This window comes from Paramormyrops kingsleyae, chromosome 21 (genome assembly GCF_048594095.1).
Source record: "Paramormyrops kingsleyae isolate MSU_618 chromosome 21, PKINGS_0.4, whole genome shotgun sequence".
Classification (NCBI taxonomy): Eukaryota; Metazoa; Chordata; class Actinopteri; order Osteoglossiformes; family Mormyridae; genus Paramormyrops; species Paramormyrops kingsleyae.
Genome location: NC_132817.1, coordinates 6,626,015 through 6,649,637, shown reverse-complemented (window position 1 = coordinate 6,649,637; position 23,623 = coordinate 6,626,015). Strand labels below are relative to the sequence as shown.

The window sequence follows — 23,623 nt, the reverse complement described above, 5'->3', positions numbered from 1 at the left end:
GTCCGTTGTCGGAGGTATTTAAAGTTTTTAAAATTAGGTTAAGTCGGCAAAAAGTAAACCATGTCACCTTTTTTTGTTTTACCTGCATGGGGGGCGTGTAGCACCGCCTTCGCGTGAAGATCGCTATTCACATTCTAAACAACCGCACTTCCGCGTATTGAAATCGCATTTGCATGGTAATTTGATGAACAACGCAGCGGTGAAACCGTTTCGCCGTTTCAAAAGTGTTCAGTTTTCATGCAGGCCTATGATGTTAGGAAATGTCACCAAAGGTAGCCTGTCATAGCTTTTAATCATTCTACAAATAAAACCAAATTCCAGTGAAGTCTTGTGTGATTAGGCTGTTTTTTGTTTTTTTTTTTGAGGGGGGCATGGGCAGTTTGTGCATAGGGCCCAGAATTTGGTGCTACGCCCCTGGTGATCAGGTTAGTATCTTGAATGGTGCTGATCTGAGAAGTCGTCCAGGACAGAGAAATAAATGCATCGACACATTGTAGTATTTTAGAGAGAAGTCTAGGAGATTGATTTGTAGCTGGGACCTGAAATGGGCTCAGAAATGGCTTTCTGATCGCCTCTAGGGGGAAGGTTTGAGTGACCTCTGCTGGTTTGATCATGTCATGACTGTTGAAAAGCAGCACCAATGGAACTGGAATTGTCCAGAGAAGTCATGGTGTAAGTCAATTTTTGTTTAAGTTGATTTGTTTCTTTACACTTGACTGATTATGAAATACTGATCTAAACATCACACATGTTAACCTACATATAAAGCTGTAAAACCTACCTCAGTTAGCACAGGTACACCCTGGACTGGATCCCAAAGCATAAATTTCATGCTAAAACTTAGCAAACGACTATTGAAGTCTAAATAAGACTGGAGTACAGGAAAATTTTTTTTAATAAGTTAGCAGATGTTTTATCCAAAGCGATGCACATTTTTTGGGGGAGGGAAAGCATTTTGTAATTATTGTGTATATTATGGTTATTATGATGATAATAATTACAGAGTGGATAATAGCACAAAATGGGCTGTTTGTTTATAGCTACCCAGAAGGCCACCTGATCTCCTGTGCGTGCCTGGTGGGCTGACAAGTCTGGGCAGGGGGCCCTTAAACACGGGAGAGCTTGCGGAGGGGGTGCAGTGTGGGGTGCCACACATGCGTGGGAAGAGTACCAGCAGAAATCCCAGGGCTTAGACTCACTCCCCATCCAACTACCCCTGATTCGGATTTCTAGCATCCACTAATACCCCTGGTAGACCTCTTTCACAGAACAAAGCTGTAATGACTACTTTGTTCCTTCATTTTCATTTGTCTCTTGTTTATTTTCTCGCAGCCGACGTTATAGGACAGCTGTGGGGAAGGTAACGTGGAATTCCTCCATCTGATTGGCTGATTGCTGGAAGTCCCCTTGCGGATGTCATGGTCTCTCATCAAATGAAGTGGAATGATCTGCAGCTACAGGTCATCGGGGATGGTAGGACGTCTTCAGTGAAATCTATCTGTCTGTCTGTCTGTCTGTGATGGGCAGATCTGGCACTACTAGTCATAAAAATGAACATTCTGATTAATAGCGGATGGGTTGTGTGTGGGTGATATGTATCATAAATTGTCATGACCTGCTCGTACGATCCTCTTGTGTGCCACGCCCCCTCATTAACCACGTGTGCAATCCCGATTGTGACCAGCTGATTCGTGTCATTTCCATTTAGTCCTGTGTATTTAAGTCAGCGTTCAAGTCCGTTTCATTTATCTTGAGCCACAATGGAGGCAAAAAAGGTCTGAGTAAAGATCAAATAAGGAGGATTAAAAACAAAAAAGGAAGGGCTGAAAAATTATGCGTGGGGGTATTTAGTGAAATAACGAGTCAAGTGCTTTGTATGTCATATGCAACATAGGCCTAGTATTCTTATTGGGTTATATTTGGGTGTTTTATTTTGAAGAGATAATAGATTAGCCTCAATATGCCCGCCTTTGACTGCACCACTGAACACATCATTTATTACTAATTTATTGTGGGCAGCAGACAAATGTTATTATTAGCTTTTCAACTGTTTGCGTTCCGGAAGTCGCACTGACTTTCAGAATTTTAGTTTGAAGGGATTTAGATGTCAGCCTGTGTTCAGGCTGCTGTGGAAATACCTGTTGCCGTCTTTGTTTTACCAAAAAACTACTTTTACTTTAGACGTCCATCTATTTTATAACCACACTAATTCAGTGTAATATGCTGCCATCGCCACGGTTACGTATTCATCCCGCTGATAAATACTGGTAATGTGTGATAGGGTGGGGGTCTCTAAATCAGAGAAAATAATTCTGTGTGGGGGGCGGATGATTTATATGTACATGCGAATTCGGATGGCATCAGAGCCGATTTGCGCATCACATCCATCCATCCATATAGATGTCAATCATCTTCCTTCCTTTCTTCCTTCTTCCCAGTTTCATATACCATTCGGGATTACACTGAATTGAGTTTAATTGAATTGTACGTACTGCATCAACAGAATCTGTCATCTTTTCTTTCCTTGCTGGAGCCCCTTCTGGGTTTGTCAGTAACAGTCCCTATCCTGCCCCTTTTGTTACGTCAGTTCCCCAAGTGGCCAGTAGATGTTGCTGGTCATCCCTGTGTCTCTAGCCAAGGTTATTATCGTCAACGAAAACGAACGAAATAACGAAAACTAGAATTGAAAAAACATTTTCGTTAACTGAAATAAATAATTACAATTAAAAGAAAAAACGATAACTAACTATAACTGTATTGTGCGTTGACAAAACTAACTAAATGTCCTTCGTTTTCGTCTTTGTCAATTTATTTATAAGTCGATTTATTTCGCTCTAGCAGTTTTACGTGAGCTGGCAGCACCTTACGGCACCTCTCTGTCCGTCACTTCTTGTTTACAGTCGGCTTTTGCTCACCGCGTCACCTGGAAAAATGGTGACGACAAAAGTTGAGAGAAGGCGGCAGAGTCCTATCTGGAATTTCTTTGACTATGACAGGGAGACAGATAAGAGCAGGTGCATTGTAGAAACAGGTGACAAAATATGTGGGATACTTCTCAAGGGAAAAACCCCCACAAATCTGAAAGTCCACTTGAGAAGCTCGCATAAGACGGCTAATCGCGAGTACCTTGACCAAGTAGCCTGTCTGATTAGCTCCCCCGAAAGAGAAGCAACATCCCGGCCAGGTAGCACCGGGAAGGAGGAGACAACCATAATGGACTGCTTTCACCGACGACCAAACAGCTGCTGGTTAGTAAATACGCAGGAACACCACAAGACTTCATTTCCTTTTTGTTTACAATATTGGACGTATGGTTAACAGACAAAAGCAAAGCACATCGGCATCAAGCCCCCGGGGAAGACCCAGGACATGCTGGAGAGACTATATGTCTCGGCTGGCCTGGGAACGCCTCGGGATTCCCCCAGAGGAGCTGGAGGAAGTGGCCGAAGAGAGGGAAGTCTGGGTTTCCATGCTGAGACAATTCTGTTGTGCAATGGTTTTTCAGTTTAATGTTTTTCTCAGATTGAGCTCCCTGAGACTCCTGGCTGTCAAGAAATGTGACGTGTGCCTCGTGAATGGGTTTATATTCTTATGTTCATGTGTGTCTTTAGTCTATTGGCTATTTTGATTTGTACCAGGCACACTACCTGTATCCAACATCAGAAGCAGTATCACACACATTTTGCACTTAAGCTGCTATCTTGTAGACTGTTGGTTGTTGTGGATGGTTGGTTGTTCAAAAGTAACTGAATACGTTTTTTGAAATGGTTTCCTTTGTTGAGTTTTATTACACAATACTTACTGATCTTTTTGAATCCTGCACCTGACAAATAACCCAAAGTATGAAAAAATGAAAACTAATACTAAAACTAATAAAAATTAAACTAAAGCTAAGCATTTAGAAAAAATTAAAACTAACTAAAACTAGCAAACCTGCTCTAAAAACTAATTAAAACTAACTAAATAAGAGGGAAAAAAGGTCAAAACTAAATAAAACTAAACTATAATGAAAAATCCAAAACTATTATAACCTTATCTCTGGCTCCTAGTGTGTTTCCCAGCTTCCCGATTTTTCTCTATTGCTTTGGCACATTTCATGAAACATACTTAACATTCTCAAGACTATAAGAACATTTCTTAAAGCAGTTCATGCATATTGAAACTCACCAAAAACAATTAACTCATGTCTCAAAAGCACATAATTCCTCCAATGAGTTAGTCGGTGCCACCACAATGAAAAGTACAATTAACTATAAGAGTCAAAATGCTTTGATATTGTAATAGTGGGTCTGCTTTCAATAATTAGACAGCAGAGAAAATGCAGGGTTCAATCACACACACACACACACTACGTACAACAATAAACATTAACCAATATACATGACATAACACAGCACATATATAACGACACAAGCAATTACTGCAAACTATTTACAAAGCTGGCATCAGTCCAACCTACCCGCTGGTACCTCCGCGCTACAATATATTTTCAGTATGTCAGTGTAAGTACTGTATGCTCCTGAAATCCAAAATTCTGAATGATAGTCGGTTCCAACTTCCTCATTGTCATTGACTGATAATTTTTCTTTAGCAAACTGATACTTATTCATGTTAAAGACCCCAGTTTCAACATCGTATGGCTCAACATTATAGTAGCCTATGTTAAGTTCACTAACAAGAGAACGCACTCGCATGCACGACCTCAAGACACAGTACAATAGCAAATGAAAAATGTCACACAGCACTGCATAACACAAAAACAGAAAACTGGCAATGTGAGAAAACAAAATCATGCACTGAAACACAACAGTGCAATTTCTAGAATATATCTTTAAATCATTCTGAAAGCTTGGTTAACGGTTTTGCATGTGGTGATTAACACGATGATCACATACATGCATAGTTTCAGATGTAAAAGTATTGCAGTGCCAAAGTACTTAATCAAAACGGTTGGAAATTTGTGCGTAGCGATAAGAAATGATGTTCTGCTGTGCAAAACTGACATTATGGTGTGGGGACCCCCCCCCCCCGCAACCCCAATGGGGAATAAGCAGTCACGGTAATGGGTGGATTACATTTGTTGCTTTGCAAATGTTAATTGTGATTTGAGAAATGCTCCAAAGCAATAAGGGAAATCTGTAACGAGACCCAGGCAAGGCTGAAATGTGTTAAAGAACAAGCAGTGCATGATAATCGCATTCATTGTTTCAGCACCGATAAAATCCCACTTTCTGACATGGGTAAAGAGTTATAGTCTCCTTCTGCAGGCCCCACGTGGCCTTTTTGGGATGTAAACATGCCATTTCCTTTATGACTAAGACAGCACTCTGTATGCATGTCTGTCTAACTGCAATAATGATCTTTAGTGTATGTGAGCTGCTCTCCACAGGAGAGGAGAAAGTGCAATGTTTTGCAGTACATGAAAGAAGTATTGATTCATGAGTACCTGGAGTCTCTAGCTACTGAGGCAAGTGCAGCCTGTTTCCAGAGCTTCAGGGACCTTCTGTAGATGGTGAGATTGCATGAATAAGTCCCCATCAGCCATATTATTGTATCTCTTTGCGATCTTTCTAATTAAAATCATTTTTTGGCCAAGTATGTTCACACATACTGGGAATTTCTCTCTATTTATCAGTGGACCCCATAGCAATGTTTGTGTGATCCTTATAGCACCTTGTCACTTCTGCATCATTTCTCATTGCTTCACACACATTTCCAGATGTTTTAGGACATATATGCAAATAGTTTTGCATAATTGTCATCATTTGGCACAATTTTTAGTTGCTTTAGTAGATAATGCAATTTTCCATTGTAATAATTTTACACCCGAAACTATGTATGTATGTGATCATCGTGTTAGTTATCACATGCAAAACCATCAACACAGCTTTCAAAATGGTTTACAGTTTTTCTCGATTGCTTTGGAGCATTTCTCGAACGACAGTTGACATTTAGAAAACAACAAGTGTAATCCCCGCACGGTAATGTCACTTCTGCACAGCAGAACATAATTTCTCTTTGCTTGACTCAAATTTCCAAACGTTTTACTGCATGTACCATTGTCATTTGCCATAATTTTCATTTGCTTTAATCTTGTTAGGTAAAATAGATTAGCAGTTATCCACTGTAATATTTTTTTCCAATATATTTATTATTATGTAATAATTTTGCACCTAAAACTATATAGGAAAGTTATGCAAAATACTACATGATTTTGTTACAGTTTTATTGTGGCATTTTGCTGTTCTTGTGTTATGCAGTGTTGCGTGACATTTTGTTTGCTATTGTACTGTGGTTTGAGATCTGAAATAGTTGCATGTGCATGCAAGAGCTTTGTCTTACCAGTGTACTTTGCATACTGTGATGTAGAACCTTTTTATATTGAAACTGGGGTCTTTGACATGAAAAAGTATCAGTTTGCTAATGAAAAATGATCAGTCAGTGACAAGGAGAAAGTGGAAAATGACTATCATTCAGAATTGTGGAGCTCAGGAGCATAATTACATTATTACTGACATAAATTATATAAATTAAATTACACTGACATACTGACAATATATTCTGACTGTCACGGGGGACAATTTTGACACTATGTGCATGAATTGTTTTGAGAAATGCTCTTATAGTCTTGAGAATGTTTAGTATGATTCATGAAATGTGCCAAAGCAATAGTAAAAAACTTTAATATATTTTGCTTTCTGTTCGTGATCTGTTTGTTTGCTTTTCAACTTCATTTTGCAGTGACCTAGAAGTGGGAATATAAATTACTTCCTGTTGAGGTTTGTATGTAGCCTGCATCCCCATTTTCTTTGCGTAATGCGCAGCCAGACATGTCTCGATGTGCGAAGAGATTCTGCGAAATTTTGTGTAAGTATGTCAAACCCAAACGAGGTCACCTGCGGCAGACCGAATACCGTCGTGTAAAAGCCTGATCTCTGATGGGTCAAACTGAATTTTTGCCAATCTCCCATTTCTTTGTTGTAACTCCCAAAAAGGAGAAGCTTGAGTGTATAAATAATTCTGAGAATGTCCTGAAGGGAAGTTTGGGTTTTATAAACAGAGGAACCCCCCCATGGGTGATTTGTGAGTGTGACCCCTATAACGCACACTACTGGTACCATCACAGGAATGCGACCTATTGTGGGATTGTGCGGCTCAGTGGGTTCTAGATCTCTGCCTAGAATGTTATGGGTTCAGATCCCATGGCTGTCAGAATAATTGTATCGCTGTTGAATCCATACATAAAGCCTTGAACTCTGACCCCAAACCTTGCCCTTGTACACTCACCAAAAGGATTATTAGGAACACCTGTTCAATTTCTCATTAATGCAATTATCTAATCAACCAATCACATGGCAGTTGCTTCAATGCATTTAGGGGTGTGGTCCTGGTCAAGACAATCTCCTGAACTCCAAACTGAATGTCAGAATGGGAAAGAAAGGTGATTTAAGCAATTTTGAGCGTGGCATGGTTGTTGGTGCCAGACGGGCCGGTCTGAGGATTTCACAATCTGTTGAGACATTCAAATGGTAGAGTCGGAATTTGGCGTAAACAGAATGAGAACATGGATCCATCATGCCTTGTTACCACTGTGCAGGCTGGTGGTGGTGGTGTAATGGTGTGGGGGATGTTTTCTTGGCACACTTTAGGCCCCTTAGTGCCAATTGGGCATCGTTTAAATGCCACGGCCTACCTGAGCATTGTTTCTGACCATGTCCATCCCTTTATGACCACCATGTACCCATCCTCTGATGGCTACTTCCAGCAGGATAATGCACCATGTCACAAAGCTCGAATCATTTCAAATTGGTTTCTTGAACATGACAATGAGTTCACTGTACTAAAATGGCCCCCACAGTCACCAGATCTCAACCCAATAGAGCATCTTTGGGATGTGGTGGAACGGGAGCTTCGTGCCCTGGATGTGCATCCCACAAATCTCCATCAACTACAAGATGCTATCCTATCAATATGGGCCAACATTTCTAAAGAAAGCTTTCAGCACCTTGTTAAATCAATGCAACGTAGAATTAAGGCAGTTCTGAAGGCGAAAGGGGGTCAAACACCGTATTAGTATGGTGTTCCTAATAATCCTTTAGGTGAGTGTATATGTGCGATATCGTTTCAATTTGCGCGACAATCAACAAATGTTTTTTCCTGTTCTTGCACTAGTTAGAAATTTATAGTTCTTGTACTATGTAAATTTATTGTCGTATGATGTCTTCCACTGTCTCTTATTTTCATTCCTATATTTACACATGGTGTTTTGTGAAGTGTTTCTGTTGTACGTCTTGTAATGCACTTCATGTTTGGCACTGGACCACAAACAATTCTGATAAGTGCGTACATACTGGCAATAAAGTCAGTTCTGAGTCTGATTTTGCTATATTAATGGAGAAAGCGGACACTATTAACATGGCTGGTCTTTCCACATTGACATAGCATTAGCATTAGCATTAGCATGGAAGACATGCAGACTCATGGGGGTGCCCTAACCGTGACCTCATGGAATAGGCCGGTGTTACATTATTCGTTGGCTTCCTACACATGTGGGGGAGCTGATACTGAGAGCCTGTAGTGATGAGTGTGTAAATGGAGGGCTAGCATGACTCATTCGCCGTACACACGTCCCCACGCCACCCCTGCAAACACTTTGAAGTCGTGGTCTTTTAATAACCCCCAACCTTCATTTCAGGGTCCGTGGGTAAATGTCAGCGTGTTCCATCCCGTTACTGGGCCTTTCTGCTGACGTGCCCCCTTGCCTCTAGGCCCAAGCACAGGCTGAAATGGTGTCGGTTTAAGGTGCATCTTGTAATACTGTCTGTTTTTGTCTGTTTACTGTATGTTTCACCGCGAACGCCCGTGTGTCTCATCTGATATTTTTATCACTACACATTTGTCAACAAAAGCTTTTACAGCTTTGAATATTATACTAAATATTAGTTCATATTTAGAATGTGTTTTCTCAGTTTAACACGTTTATGAAAATAGTCATTGCTCATTGTTTTTAGTACATTTTAATTTATTTGGCAGCTGATTTTATCTGAAGCAACATACTTTTTTTTTTGAGAAATCAGGGTCAGACAGTTCCTGGGACAATTGGGGGTTAAGGGCCTTAGTCAAGGGCCCAACGGTGACATCACTCTGCTGAGCCTGAGATGTGGACCAGTGACCTTCCAATCACAGGCACAGCAGTCCATACACTGAGCTACACACCATCTACGGGCCCTATTATTATGCCATTTTGACATATCTTTTACTGATATTATTCTCTCCCCAGCAATGAACATGTCAATGTCTTACGATATGAAGTGTTGAAAAGTGAGCTCCCCCAAAATAAGGGTATGTGACATTGTCTTGGATGTGGTACGGCCATGACAGGTGCAACACAATTGTCCCTAGAAGTTAATGACTGAACACAGACTAAATACTATAAAACATGTTTATTCAATGAACTGCAACATAAACACAAGTAGTACAAAGGCAAATGGCAATCACCTTAATGGCTAAGAAAATAAACCTTTTTTTTTAAACTCACATTGAGGTACCAAATGATATATATGTATATATTTATATATGTAAAGATTCAATGGAATCATGCCGGATTAGCTAGACTCAGGAAAGAGTGCAAGACATGAAATTCTCATGGAAAAAGTTTGTCTGTAATATCTCAGATAATAAGTCAGAAACCATGAAAGCTTCTGAAATGTATACATTTAAATATAACTGTGAACCCAAAAAGTAGGTTCAATTATATTACTTTGATCTAATTCAAGACCATATATTTCTAAATAAAAATGTGAAAGAAAAAATGACATGAATAAAAAGGATATATTGTTTTTAAAAAAAGCAAAGCACATATTAAGAAAATCCACCAGGGCGTGTGAGGATTATACTGTCTGTTCTGTGCTGTTGTGTCTCATTCTCTTCACTGTTTCCCTATAAAAAACGAACAGAAAACAGACGTTAGATGTTAGTTCTGCTTGTCGAGAGCTTTGCTCTGTTACTTTCGATTCCCTTTCAGGAATCGCAAGAGTAAGTGGGCCACATGGGGTCACAACTCACCTCAGGGTCTTGATCCGGTCCAGTACCCAGGATGCATTGGGATCAGCACATAACTGTTTACGTTTGTAGGTGTGGAAACTAAAAGACATAACAATGGATTAACATGGAGCAGAATTTGTTTGTTTGTATATGTCTATCATGTCATTCATATAAACAGATAAATAACAAATATATAAAACAGTATATGTGTACATATATCTGTACATATCTATGTTTCTACCTCAGGAGGTACTTACATAACAGCATTGATATTGCATATTCCAGTATTCTTTTGTATCGACACTCCTTTTATATGCATAATAGGTATCGGGGTCCTTGAATATTTTGTGCAGCAAGCTGTCACAATAAAGAAAAAACAATAAATGTCAAAAGGTTAAACAGACATACAACTGAGCATCAGAGGGGATTATGTCCCGTACAGGGCTTGTCGAACAGTTAGGCGAAATGCTGTAAAATCATTCAAAGAGGCATTAATTTTTTAACTGTGAATTTGTGGAAAAAAAGAGCCACAGGGGACCGAGAAGCGAAGCAGCTGATTGAGGTCAGGAGCCAAAGATCTAGGTCAGGTCAGGCTGGGGGGACGTACCGGCAGACACTGGCGTGTGCATCAGGCAGGCAAGCAGGAGCAGCACCAGCGAGGCGCCCGTCAGCTTGATGTGGGCCATCTTCTGTGTTTGTCTTCTGAGAGGTGAAGCTGGGGTGCTGCTGCCCTGCTGAGCCTTTATATACAGCATAGAACCGGAACCCGGAACCAGCACCTGTGTGGAGGTTCCAAGTGAACTAAATTAAGAATGTCCAGCCACAAAATTTCCCCTTTCCGATACATCACTACGCATTATAATTTCAAACACGTCTCACAAGTTTACATAGTTTGAAAACTAATAATCAAAGCCTTTATGTGGCCTTTTAAAAGCGGATTGTTTGCAAAATAATTTGGAAAATCATTTAGGCCACTCTTGGTATTTGACAAATATGAAATCATAGCATCTGCACTGTATTTGTATACTTTAAACCCTTCAAAATTGAAATTTTGAAAAATGTCCTTCAAAAGTGATTTTGAAAAGTCATCCCTCATATGTACTATACAGCAGAGAATGGTAGAATTACAGGCTGTTTTAGTGTTTTTCTCCATTAGATACTAACAATTAAGACAGCAATTAAAATCCTGTGATCTATTCATTAGGTAGAAAATTTTGTAGAATCTTAAGACAAAGTTGTTGCACAGTAATATTTTCCTGAAAGACTGAAACATGGTTTGTGTTTGTCAAAAGCCTAACATTTATCTACATGTGAGTCAGCTGTCTGCTAATTTTTAAATATATTAAAATGTAAATATATTGACTTTTACATAAGCCTCAGAAGTGACATTGATCTACAGTTTAGTCAACTGCAACTGAATATAAAATTTTTAAATAAAACAGAAATATGACTGACTGTAATTTCATTTTGACAAGGACATACTGTATGCTCAGATGATATACTAAATAAGAATGGTAATTTTGTTTATAGATACTGCATACATACAAGAATATATAATAATAATGCATTTTATTTTTATTTATTGCAACATGTCACAATAGTCTCTCAATAGCAGTCTTTCCCAATCTGGACCTTGGGGACCCTCAGACAGTCCACATTTTTGCTCCCTCCCAGCTCCCTACCAGACAGTCCACATTTTTGCTCCCTCCCAGCTCCCTACCAGACATTCCACATTTTTGCTCCCTCCCAGCTCCCACAAAAGCATATATTGTCTGGGGATCCCCGAGGACGAGGTTGGGAAACACTGCACTATAGTTTTGCAACAAAATCCCGCCTAGTCAATTTGACGTTTGTTTATATCAGATGTTCTTACGCTTCGTCATTCTTATTCTCTGTTCTCTTATTTGCCTTCTAGTTGATAGGGAACAGTGAACTCTTATCTGCAATCTGTGGTATTTGTAACGCCGGGTATGTGTCATTGTCAACTGCAACCAGTTCCCTCTATTCATTTAAAGACTCGGGCAGAAAATCTATTTTCAGTGCTTTGTAAGGGAGACACGGTACTGTCGTGGTTAAGCACATTCTCCTCACCCCTCCAGAGAAAAGCGTTGGAGTCTCTGCCCCCGTGCTCTGAGTGAGGTTGCTTGTTTTCCATGTGTTGTTGTGGGAGGGGGGGTTTCCTCAGGGTTCCCTGATATCCCCCCACAATGAACTGGAGTTCTCAAATTGTCCAAAGTGTGAATGGTTGGTGCCCCCGCCATGGGATATTCCCTGTCTTGCCCCCAGTTTTTCCAGGATAGGCCCTGGACCCACATGACCCTGTTTAGGATAAGCGGGTATCAATCAGCAGATTGGTTATTAGTTAAAACATTGATGAATCATTAACAGCTCATTTACTAACAACTATAACCAAACTGCTGTTATCATTCAGTCAATCTTCATTTCATTTTGAACAACCGCATTTTAGATACCATCAACCACATCCTCAGATGCCAACGATGACACTCAGTTAATCTTTTAAATTCCATCACGACTAACTGTGCCTGATATTTAAATATATAGTTCATTTCCTGATATCAATAAATGTTAAATAGTCCATCTATCCATTAATTTCCCATAAACTGATACAGTCAGGGATGAGGCACACGCCTCATTTGCATGAAAGTGTCTCCCTTCTGAGTCCTGAGTGCCCCATTTTCAAACTTTAACAAGGGGACCCCCGCCGAGTGGGTACATTTCACAGAATCCCCGTTTGCTCCTTGAAAAGTCTCTGAAGGACCCTGGATCCAGTGCAGAGTCACAGTTAGCCTGACATCCCTCGGAGATACCGGCAGACTATCGCTGTTTGACTTTCCAGCACACATGCTGGCCAATTAATCCGTCCATCCATTTTTTGTAACAGCTTGTCCTGTTCAAGGTCGTAGGGGGGGTCCAGGGCCTATCCCAGACGCATGGGGCCCATGGCAGGGAACAACCCAGGATGGGCAACAACCCATCACAGGGCACCCTCACACACGATTCGGTAACTCCGATTAACTATGGGGGGAAACCAGAGTTCCCAGAGGAATCCCCATGACAGCAACTCGATACCCATTTAAGAATAGTCCAAAGTTTTTCTTCTCAGCTATTTTCGAGTGCTTTTAGTTGTATGTTTTGGGTCATTATCCTGTTGGGGGACCCATGACCTGCGACTGAGGCTGAGCTTTCTGACACTGGGAAGTAGGTTTCGCTCCAGGATGCCTTGGTAGTCTTGAGACTTCATTGTGTCCTGCATAGATTCAAGGTTCCCTGTGCCAGATGCAGCAAAGCAGCCCCAAAACCAAGCCGAGCCCCTCCATGTTTCACAGTAGGTATGGTGCCCCCTCCATGTCTCACAGTAGGTATGGTGCCCCCTCCATGTCTCACAGTAGGTATGGTGCCCCCTCCATGTCTCACAGTAGCTATGGTGCCCCCTCCATGTCTCACAGTAGGTATGGTGCTCCCTCCATGTCTCACAGTAGGTATGGTGCCCCCTCCATGTCTCACAGTAGGTACAGTATGGTGCCCCCTCCATGTCTCACAGTAGGTATGGTGCCCCCTCCATGTCTCACAGTAGGTATGGTGCCCCCTCCATGTCTCACAGTAGGTACAGTATGGTGCCCCCTCCATGTCTCACAGTAGGTATGGTGCCCCCTCCATGTCTCACAGTAGGTATGGTGCCCCCTCCATGTCTCACAGTAGGTACAGTATGGTGCCCCCTCCATGTCTCACAGTAGGTATGGTGCCCCCTCCATGTCTCACAGTAGGTATGGTGCCCCCTCCATGTTTCACAGTAGGTGTGGTGCCCCCTCCATGTCTCACAGTAGGTATGGTGCCCCTTCCATGTCTCACAGTAGGTATGGTGCCCCCTCCATGTTTCACAGTAGGTGTGGTGCCCCTTCCATGTCTCACAGTAGGTATGGTGCCCCTTCCATGTCTCACAGTAGGTATGGTGCCCCCTCCATGTCTCACAGTAGGTACAGTATGGTGCCCCCTCCATATTTCACAGTAGGTGTGGTGCCCCCTCCATGTCTCACAGTAGGTGTGGTGCCCCCTCCATGTCTCACAGTAGGTATGGTGCCCCTTCCATGTCTCACAGTAGGTACAGTATGGTGCCCCCTCCATGTCTCACAGTAGGTATGGTGCCCCCTCCATGTCTCACAGTAGGTACAGTATGGTGCCCCCTCCATGTCTCACAGTAGGTACAGTATGGTGCCCCCTCCATATTTCACAGTAGGTGTGGTGCCCCCTCCATGTTTCACAGTAGGTGTGGTGCCCCCTCCATGTCTCACAGTAGGTATGGTGCCCCTTCCATGTCTCACAGTAGGTGTGGTGCCCCCTCCATGTCTCACAGTAGGTACAGTATGGTGCCCCCTCCATATTTCACAGTAGGTATGGTGCCCCCTCCATGTCTCACAGTAGGTATGGTGCCCCCTCCATGTCTCACAGTAGGTATGGTGGCCCCTCCATGTCTCACAGTAGGTATGGTGCCCCTTCCATGTCTCACAGTAGGTGTGGTGCCCCCTCCATGTCTCACAGTAGGTACAGTATGGTGCCCCCTCCATATTTCACAGTAGGTATGGTGCCCCCTCCATGTCTCACAGTAGGTATGGTGGCCCCTCCATGTCTCACAGTAGGTATGGTGCCCCCTCCATGTCTCACAGTAGGTATGGTGCCCCCTCCATGTCTCACAGTAGGTGTGGTGCCCCCTCCATGTTTCACAGTAGGTGTGGTGCCCCCTCCATGTCTCACAGTAGGTATGGTGCCCCTTCCATGTCTCACAGTAGGTATGGTGCCCCCTCCATGTTTCACAGTAGGTGTGGTGCCCCCTCCATGTCTCACAGTAGGTATGGTGCCCCTTCCATGTCTCACAGTAGGTATGGTGCCCCCTCCATGTCTCACAGTAGGTACAGTATGGTGCCCCCTCCATATTTCACAGTAGGTATGGTGCCCCCTCCATGTCTCACAGTAGGTATGGTGGCCCCTCCATGTCTCACAGTAGGTATGGTGCCCCCTCCATGTCTCACAGTAGGTATGGTGGCCCCTCCATGTTTCACAGTAGGTTTGGTGTTCTTTTCTTTTAAAGCTTCATTATTCCTTCTGTAGACATAGAGCTGATGTGACTGGCCAAAAAGCTCCAGTTTTGTCTCATCAGTCCAAAGGACATTATCACAGAAACTGTGGGGCTTGTCAACATGCCTTTTGGCAAATTCCACTCTGGCTTTTTTATGTTTTTTCTGTCAATAGTTCAGTGTGGTGCAGACAATGATGGCGAACAACACAGTAGCATGTTCTTTCCCTTTTAATCAGGCTGAATGGCTGATGAAACGCTTGAAAGCTCCTGTGATAATAATTAAGGTTAAACACATAGTTTGAAACGGCTCTATATATATTTGCAACAAAATCCCGCCTAGTTATATTGGCGTTTATTTATGTCAGATGTTCTTCTTGATGCTTTATGCTTCGTCATTCTTATACTCTGTTCTACTTGGCTTCTAGTTGACAGGGAACAGTGAACTCTTATCAGCAATCTGTGGTATTTGTAACGCAAGGTATTTGCCAAGATAAGATAAGATAAGACACAAGTTTGAAACCAAACTATTATGCAAGCATAAATAGTCTTATTTAGGGGTACCAACAAATCTGTCCATACTATTTTAGCATATCTTTCTAAAATAAATATTGTTTCAATGAGCTTTAACGGTACCAACAAATTTGTCCACATCTGTGTATGTTAAGATTAAAGCATTATTTAAAGAAAACATTATTGTAATGTTGTGTATGTCATTTATAATGTTTCCTCTTGTAATTGTATCATGATCTGATTGTTGACTTTCCCCTGCGAAGACCATAGATTCCTCTGCGACTCATTTTATTTATATTTTTAAAAGTTAAGTTATTCACATGCACTTGGTGGTTGAGCACATGCAGTTCTCAAACCGTCTTTTTTTTTTTATTTAGGTCAGAAGCACGTTGTTCTTCATCAAGTCCTTCAGAAAGTGGAGCATCTTCATTTCCTCAAAGCGAAATGGGTCATGGTGAAGTCGGGTTTTTCCTCTGATTCTTTGGTTACCTCGCTGCAAAAACTTTCCCTTCAACCTGAGGTTTGATCTTTTGTAATATTATTTCAACTTAATATATTTTGTGGCTACAATCCTCCCCACTCATTTCAGTTCCGTATGATTTATGCAAAAATTTCCCTTCAAAAACCTCAACTTTTTGATAAGGATGCAATTTGACCTACTGAATGATGTTGTTCTCGGTGACCAGTACAATTTAAGCGGATTTAGTGTTTCGATTGTTTGGAGGGTGGGGTTAAAATTTGAATTCACGCTTTTTAGAAATATTTTTCCCCTACATTCCATTTCTTTGTCATATAAATTCGACTGGAAGACATAGCTTCATACAAACACTTCTTATCAATCTTTCTGATGTCCAAATTAATTTGTGATCAGAAAGAGAATAATTCCACACAGTTCTATGGACTGGAATACAAGTAAACATATTTATTTTTTATACAAAGTAAATGTAAAAAAAAACAGTTATTAATATATATATATGCCTAATACTGCCTAATACTTAGAGCTGGAAAGTAGTACTCAACTGGTTGGTTGAAAAAAATCTTGGTCTGGATTTTTACTGAACTATCCACCCCTGCAAATATGGTTTTCTGGGGTTACAGACAGAGGTGAGTAGTTCCGGTCCAGAGAGTGAAAGTCCAGACCAAGATTTAGTTTCAAACACCCAGAGTACTCTGTTTCTGTGACTCTTTATACTCAACTGGTTGGTTGAAACAAAATGTTGGTCTGGACTTTTACTCTCTGGACTTGAATTACCCACCTCTGGTTACACAATTATTGAATTAATTAACAACCTAAAATCAAGCAAAGAAGATTCCAGTATAAAAAAAATAGATTGACACATATCAGTGAAGGAGAATTGCGGTAATGCCCTGACAAAAAAGATGTAATATATTTTGTGTAATTGTGCACTCCATTTGTCTTATAGTTGGTAGAACATTCTTTTGCTTGGATTACTTACATAAATCTTTTTGTTAGGTGTCCAGAAGTATAGCACAACTGGATTTGGAAATATAGGTCCATTTGTCCTCACCAGACCATCAAGCGCCGACATAGTTATATTAGAGAGCTGGGGGGGTCTGCCCTCTTCAAAGCACATGCAGGCCTTTCAACAGGCCTGAAGTCAGCCTGCAGACTTGGTTACTGCAGGAGGTCTATGTTTGTGTTCTGCAGCCACTCCACTGCTGGCTCACTGTCATGTTGGAGAACTAACTTTTTTAAAAACGTCTCTCCCAGTTCCAGTTTTCTGACCGGGGGCAACAAGTTGTGTCCAAGAGCCGGTGTTTGACACAAATTTTTGACCCTCCCACAGACTCCAGGAGAGAAAGCAAAGAGATGAAGATAAAAAGAGCGATTCTGTGCTCTTGAGTGACTGATCTCTGAGGGATGAATCAGGTTCAGTTTTGAGACATTTTGCATTGAGGCCACAACATTCGTAGACCACAAACGCATTTTTCTACAAAGGACCCGAATCTCCGGTGTTCTTTTGCAGTCTTCAGTGTAGTACTTCTTCTTGGCATCCTCAGATAGAGCTGACATGTGCATAGAGCCTGTGATGTGTTTATACGACGATTATTGTTGACCATTCTTTGGTAAACGTTCCTTTAAAGTGGCCCTTATGGTCTCTATAATGGTTTGTGGCCCAGCAGGTTAGACTGCTGTGTTAGTGATCAGATGGTCACCAGTTTAGATACTGTGGCTGGCAGATTGGTTTTACCACTGAGCCTTGAACAAGATCCTTAACCCCAATTGCTCCAGGGCCATCTCTGCTTTTTCAACTGTATCTTGCTTTAGATAAAAGAGAAGAGTTAAAAGATAAAAGAGTTTCTGCCTGGGGTTGGTTTGACCTAATCTACTAAAGGTCTGGTTAGTGCCTTTGACTTTTCACGAACTTCATTCCCTCCCCCCCTCACATTTATAAAAATGAGAAATTATTTATCTAGTAAAGTATAAAATAATGAACGATATCACCAAATGCTGCTCGAATGTGGTGCCCACACGAGGCGGGGATTTCATGACAGAGCTGCGGCGTCAGCTTTCCCGCTGACCTACTTTTCCGGGAATCGGAACGTTTTGGGTTCGGGTCTCCAGAAAGTCTTGTAGAATTTCCAGCCACTGAACGTGTTTATAAGGGCTTGGAAGGGGCCGGGTAGCTCAGACAGAACAAAGCACTGATCGACGCAATCTAGGGGACGAACATCTGAAGCGATGGCAAAGTTCGCTGTGATCATTCCGACTCTGCTTGTCCTTCTGGTGGCACTGGTTTCTCTGGGGGAGATGAGTAAGTACATAAGACCTGTTCCAGATACATTACAGTGCCAGTGCAAAACATATTCATACAAATATGCTAATGTGAAACTAGGACATCATTAAGATGTCAGCGGCTGCCAGTTAGACCTCTGTGTTGTTTCTGTATTGCCCTTATGAAGACATCCGGCAGTGTTCTGTTTGTGTAGCCCAAGAACTTCAACCTATGTAAACTGGAACATTCATCACCCACTAGCTACCTGAATACTTTTCACCTAAAATCAGTTCCGCTCCTGTACGATTTGTGATGCTGCTCTAGATATTTTAAACGAATTTCTAAAATTGAAAAAAACATAAAAGCATTTGTTTACACAGGATCTGCGCAGTGCTGTACGAGTTACAATGAGAAGCCAGTTCCAGTGAGCATGCTAAGGGACTACATTCCCCAGAGAATTACAGGATACTGCAACATCAATGCAGTGATGTGAGTAAATGAGACTCCTACCGGCGACACCACACAGCTGTTACATGGAAAGCTGGTAAAGGGGCGAAAGCTTGCAGCCATTTTCACACACGTGCTAATGCTGTGTTCCATTCGAACTTGGAAGTCGGAATTTCCAAGTTCCTAGTTGGAAATTTCAACTGGAATGCCCCCTGAAGTCGGAATTCCGACTCAGAAAGTCAGAGCAACTTGTGCAATCCTGACCTCAGAAATCAAGGTGGCTGCTCCCTTTATCAACAGAAGTTAAAGCTGTAGTTATTTACTGTTTATTAGCACTTACGTCTTATTATTATTAAGTCGGTCACACATGTAGGACTGTCCAACTGCTATCTGTGGGCATATATGGTATTTTTTATGCACAAAATACACGTAATGTGTACAATGGCTAACAATAACCTGGCTGGAACTTGGGCCTGTTTCAGAAAGTAAGATTTCTTGCTTATCCGGATAACTTGTCAGATTTAAGGTAGCCTGGGTTAAATGTAAATGAACAAAGATAAAATTCATTTAAACTGGGGGACCTTAAGTTGTCTGGCTGAGCTAGAAATCCTGCTTTTTGAATCAGGTCCCTGGTATTGCTAAATGGCTTTCCACCTTGAGTTACCTGCTCCTTGGAATGACACATGTGCTTATATGAGTGCTGTTCTGTCCACAGCTTCTTCACAAATAATAAGAAAAGGGTCTGCGCCAACCCCAAAGACAAATGGGTACAGAAAGCCATGAGTATAATCGAGTAAGTCTGTCCTTAACTGATGCATGGTGAGCCCAGGCATGCTGTTCACTCAAAAACCATGTCAGGGAGCCGTTTATCTTTCAAACGTTACATTCAGGCTCGCACTTCCCTTAAACCACTATGGCACAATAATTCTGTATAAATAACTTTATTTGCAGCAGCAGAAAGGGCTGAACCCTGAGATGGCATCAGTCCCAAAGACGCCGGCCACACCTGAAGAGAATGTTCTCCTGGTTTCGATCCAGACTCAAGTTTTATAACTAGGACCAGTGCTATTGTTCTGCTTTTAGAACACTGTGGTCACTCACTTAATTTCATTTGAAATGTTTTGATCAGTATTATATCTAAAAGTGTGCACTTTTGTTCAAAATTTGATAACATTGATGATTTGAAACTGTCGAATGCTTAAGATATGAAAATAAATATTTTATACATGGATGAAGAACTGTGTGCCATTCACTGATTACACACTTCTGACAACGAAGTAATTTTAATTTATTAAATTTCTCTTGCAGGGCATTAAACGTAATTTAAAATTAGACTATTATCTAGTGATTTAACTGTCCTGATTTTAAAGCTTTTGGTGTAAAATGTTTATATCTGACACCCTCGGGTTTAAGGAACTTCACTTAGTTTGCGGGATCACGGTAGCAAAAGGTCCTACAAAATTCTGAGGGATTTACCATTGACAAAATCACTTCTCCCGAATATCTGCTGTAAAATAGATAGCCACAAACTTCTTTACTGCCGGGTAAATAAGTAATCTTAATTAGAAATTAGAATTCAGTTTCACATGCTGGCAGAAATAATTCAGTTTTGGCGGTTTCCCCGTGGAAAAACCCGAAATCGGGGCGGCTAAAAGATATCCAGATGCACAGATGGATAAATAAATGAATGTATAATTTTTCGCGTGTTTCTTTGCCCCGGCAGCAGCTGTAATTGCGATACATCAGCGACGCGCTTGTAGTTCCGCTGAGAGCCACCGGAGGCGGATAAGAGACAGAGGAGCGCATCGCGGCGGAAGGGCGGTGCAATCGCTCCTCTTCCCGGAGGGAAACCTCCCCCGTCGACGGAAGCACACGAGCTAGGTATTAATCCAGGTGCCTTTAGGTTTATCTCCGTTTATTAGCTGAATCACGGCCGTGCTGTAGCGTCGGGTTGGCTGGCTGCTCGCTCAGGAAGCGTCCCGCGGCACACGAGTATCTGTCCGCACATAAAGCCCCGGTAATGCAGCCGTTTGCATCGCGGTGGTTTGTTGTGCACGTCTGCAGTCTGACCCATCGCCTTTCAGTTCCTAAACGTACTGCTCGCAGTCCAACTTCTATATTCAATTCTATAGCAGTCGACACGTCCATTATCCTTTCAATCGCCTTAACTGTTATTATTTATCAGGGAGGACCGTAGTATGTCATATATTCACCTTCCAGGGCAATTCCGAAAATGGTATAACGATCCAATCCGTATTTTTCAAACGCTTTCTTGTCTTTCGCTTCCTGTGCGACGATTCATAGGTGCTATATTGCAAGTTCAGTCTTATGGCCCTTCGTAGCTCTTATCTTTTAGTGAGCTATTCATATGAACTATTATAATCTCACTAAATGCTCTTAACTAATGTTTATTTTACCTAAAATGGAAATTTGTGCCGATGAAAAAAGCAAAATTAATGAGAAACTTTTTGAAATTGTGAGCTAATTTATCTGAATTGGTAGGAATGCAGGTGACGGCGATAAGCTGAGCTGCATCGGGGGCTTCCTGCTGGTACCGATGGAGCCGAGCGGCAGCCTGTTCATCGACCCGGACTTCGCACCGGCCGACTGCTCCCTGTTCTCTGACTGCAGCACTCCCATCGCCAGACTACAGGGGGCGGTAGAATGGATGCGCCCGCAGGTGAGAACATCTTCTGCCGTATGCATCCTTGTGCAATATATTGAGCAGTCTGACACATTTATAAATGCTTTTGGCCTGTGGTCAGATCTGATGCTTGTCTTCCGCATTATGGTTTTGCACATGCTGTTCTTGCATCACCTAGTAAATCTAGAGAATGTCACAATTTATGAGCTGGACTAATATAAATAATAATATACCTGTCCAGGAAATCTGCTCGTCGCCCAAACTGTTCCCGGAGAATCCCAAGGAAGGTCACCCAAAGCAAGGCATTCTGGGAGACTGCTGGTTCTTGTGTGCCTGCACCGCGCTGCTGAAGAACAAGCACTTGATGGACAAGGTAGTGCTAACAGACCTGAACTCTCTGCTAAAATGGGTCTGTTTGTCTTTCTTTATGCTCTGCTTGTGAAATGGGGCTGGTTGGAGTTAACATTCACCAAGCATTTTTTACGCCTGATATCAGTGTTGTTGCCACAGGTGTTTCCTCCAGGACAGCCGCAGTGGGGTGACCGTAGCTATAAGGGCAAGTTCCGCTTCCGCTTCTGGAGGTTTGGCCGCTGGGTGGATGTCCGCGTGGACGACTGTCTGCCCTGCCTGAGCTCCCGGCTCTGCTTCTCTCACTGCCAGTCTCCCAGCGTGTTCTGGGTGCCATTACTGGAGAAAGCTTACGCTAAGTGAGTACTCCCGAAAAGCTAATGCTAACCACTGCTAGCGATGTAGCGTGTGGATGCTGATCTTTTGTCAAAGCCAGACTGGCTGGTTACTTGTGAAGATAGCCCAACTGCAGTGGTCTTCAGAATATTAATATGTACTTACTGCATGGTAATTATTAAATCAGTTTGTCTCAGAGTGGCTTGTATGTCCTTACTAGCCATCTACTAATTTGCTGCGTTTTCTTAACATCTATTTAATTAATACTGTATAATATTCTGTTTTTTTCAGGATTCTATTTGTGTACTTTTTAGTTTGCACCACGTTCAGTTGTTTGCACGGTGTTCTGTCTTTGCACCTTGCTTGTTTTGCACTGCATGTATGTTTGTCTGTGCCCTACGTACCTGCCGCTGTATGTGCAAGAAATTCCCTCTAGCATCAATTAAGTTGATGTACCGCAATATAAATCTTTCACAGGCTCCGTGGCTCTTATGAGCGGCTGTGGGCTGGACAGGTGGCTGAAGCCCTTGTAGACCTCACTGGGGGACTGGCTGAGCAGTGGAGCCTGAAGGACTCTGGGAATGAGGAAGACCCACTTGGACAGACGGACAAGGGAAGACGGAGGCTTGATCTTGACAGTCTTCAGGCTGTGAAAGGCTTATGTTCGATCAGTGGCTCTGTGCACAGTGCCCCTGGTGGTAAGAGCTGAAAGAGCAGTTATATTCTTGAATGGATTAAACCAGGGGCAGGCATATACCCAGCGGCCCTTTCAGGATAAAATTGCCCACCTCTGGATTAAGCTGGTCCTTTAACAAAACACTGTGAACTAAAATGTTTATTTTGTGTAAGGCTTGGGTCAGTCATTCACAGTATCTTTCAGAACATACAAAGCTAATGTGTGTATTTTATAGGGCTGGTCTGAAATCAACCATAAGGCCCTCTCTTTGCCTTCATAACGGTCTTGACTCTGTCCTTTGTACCTATTGGTACATGTAACATACCCTTAAATGGAATGGATGGTCACTTTATGCACGAAAGCCAAGCAGCACAGGTGGCTGGAAACGTCAAGCTTTTATTTTGCCGTGTCACTGCATGTTTGGTTCGGAGCGTCGCTGTAGCATGAGCGCAGAAGCGACTGGCGCCAGCTGTCGGCGTGTCCCCTCTGTGCCCCAGGTGCCAGCGAGCTCGGGCAGCACCACGCACTCAGCGTGATGGAATGGATCGACCTACCGGTGGCTTCCGGTGCAGCGGTGCGTCTGCTGAGGGTTCGAAACCCCTGGGGCCGGCCTACCTGGGGAGGTGCCTGGAGAGAAGGGTTTGTGTGTGTTTTTTTAAGGGATGGAGCATTTTGGATGGGGATTGGGGGGGGTGGGAGGGGGCTAAAGGCTTTGACCAATAGATGGTGGAGGATGTGCTTCCTGGTGTGAGGTGGACAGCAGCAGAAAAATTGCGTATGTTTAAATC

At 42.4% G+C, this 23,623-nt stretch overlaps 1 protein-coding gene across 11 annotated transcripts in view; it reads left to right on the top strand.

The window, feature by feature from the left end:
* Positions 1 to 23,623, top strand: part of capn10 (calpain 10) — a 29,488-nt gene that overhangs the window by 1,665 nt on the left and 4,200 nt on the right. For 2 of the 11 annotated variants that reach the window (XM_023818465.2, XM_023818464.2), the window contains exons 2-11: positions 579 to 672; positions 1,333 to 1,473; positions 16,024 to 18,423; positions 18,765 to 18,873; positions 19,547 to 19,624; positions 21,334 to 21,511; positions 21,717 to 21,848; positions 21,986 to 22,182; positions 22,637 to 22,857; positions 23,333 to 23,474. In XM_023818465.2, coding sequence (XP_023674233.1) covers positions 18,351 to 18,423; positions 18,765 to 18,873; positions 19,547 to 19,624; positions 21,334 to 21,511; positions 21,717 to 21,848; positions 21,986 to 22,182; positions 22,637 to 22,857; positions 23,333 to 23,474 — 1,130 coding nt within the window. In that variant the 5' untranslated portion in view covers positions 579 to 672; positions 1,333 to 1,473; positions 16,024 to 18,350. Of the gene's footprint in view, positions 1 to 187; positions 273 to 365; positions 426 to 578; positions 673 to 1,332; positions 1,474 to 16,023; positions 18,424 to 18,764; positions 18,874 to 19,546; positions 19,625 to 20,554; positions 20,849 to 21,333; positions 21,512 to 21,716; positions 21,849 to 21,985; positions 22,183 to 22,636; positions 22,858 to 23,332; positions 23,475 to 23,623 lie in introns of those variants that run through there. The other 9 variants (XM_023818467.2, XM_023818463.2, XM_023818469.2 and 6 more) reach the window with 9 other exon arrangements.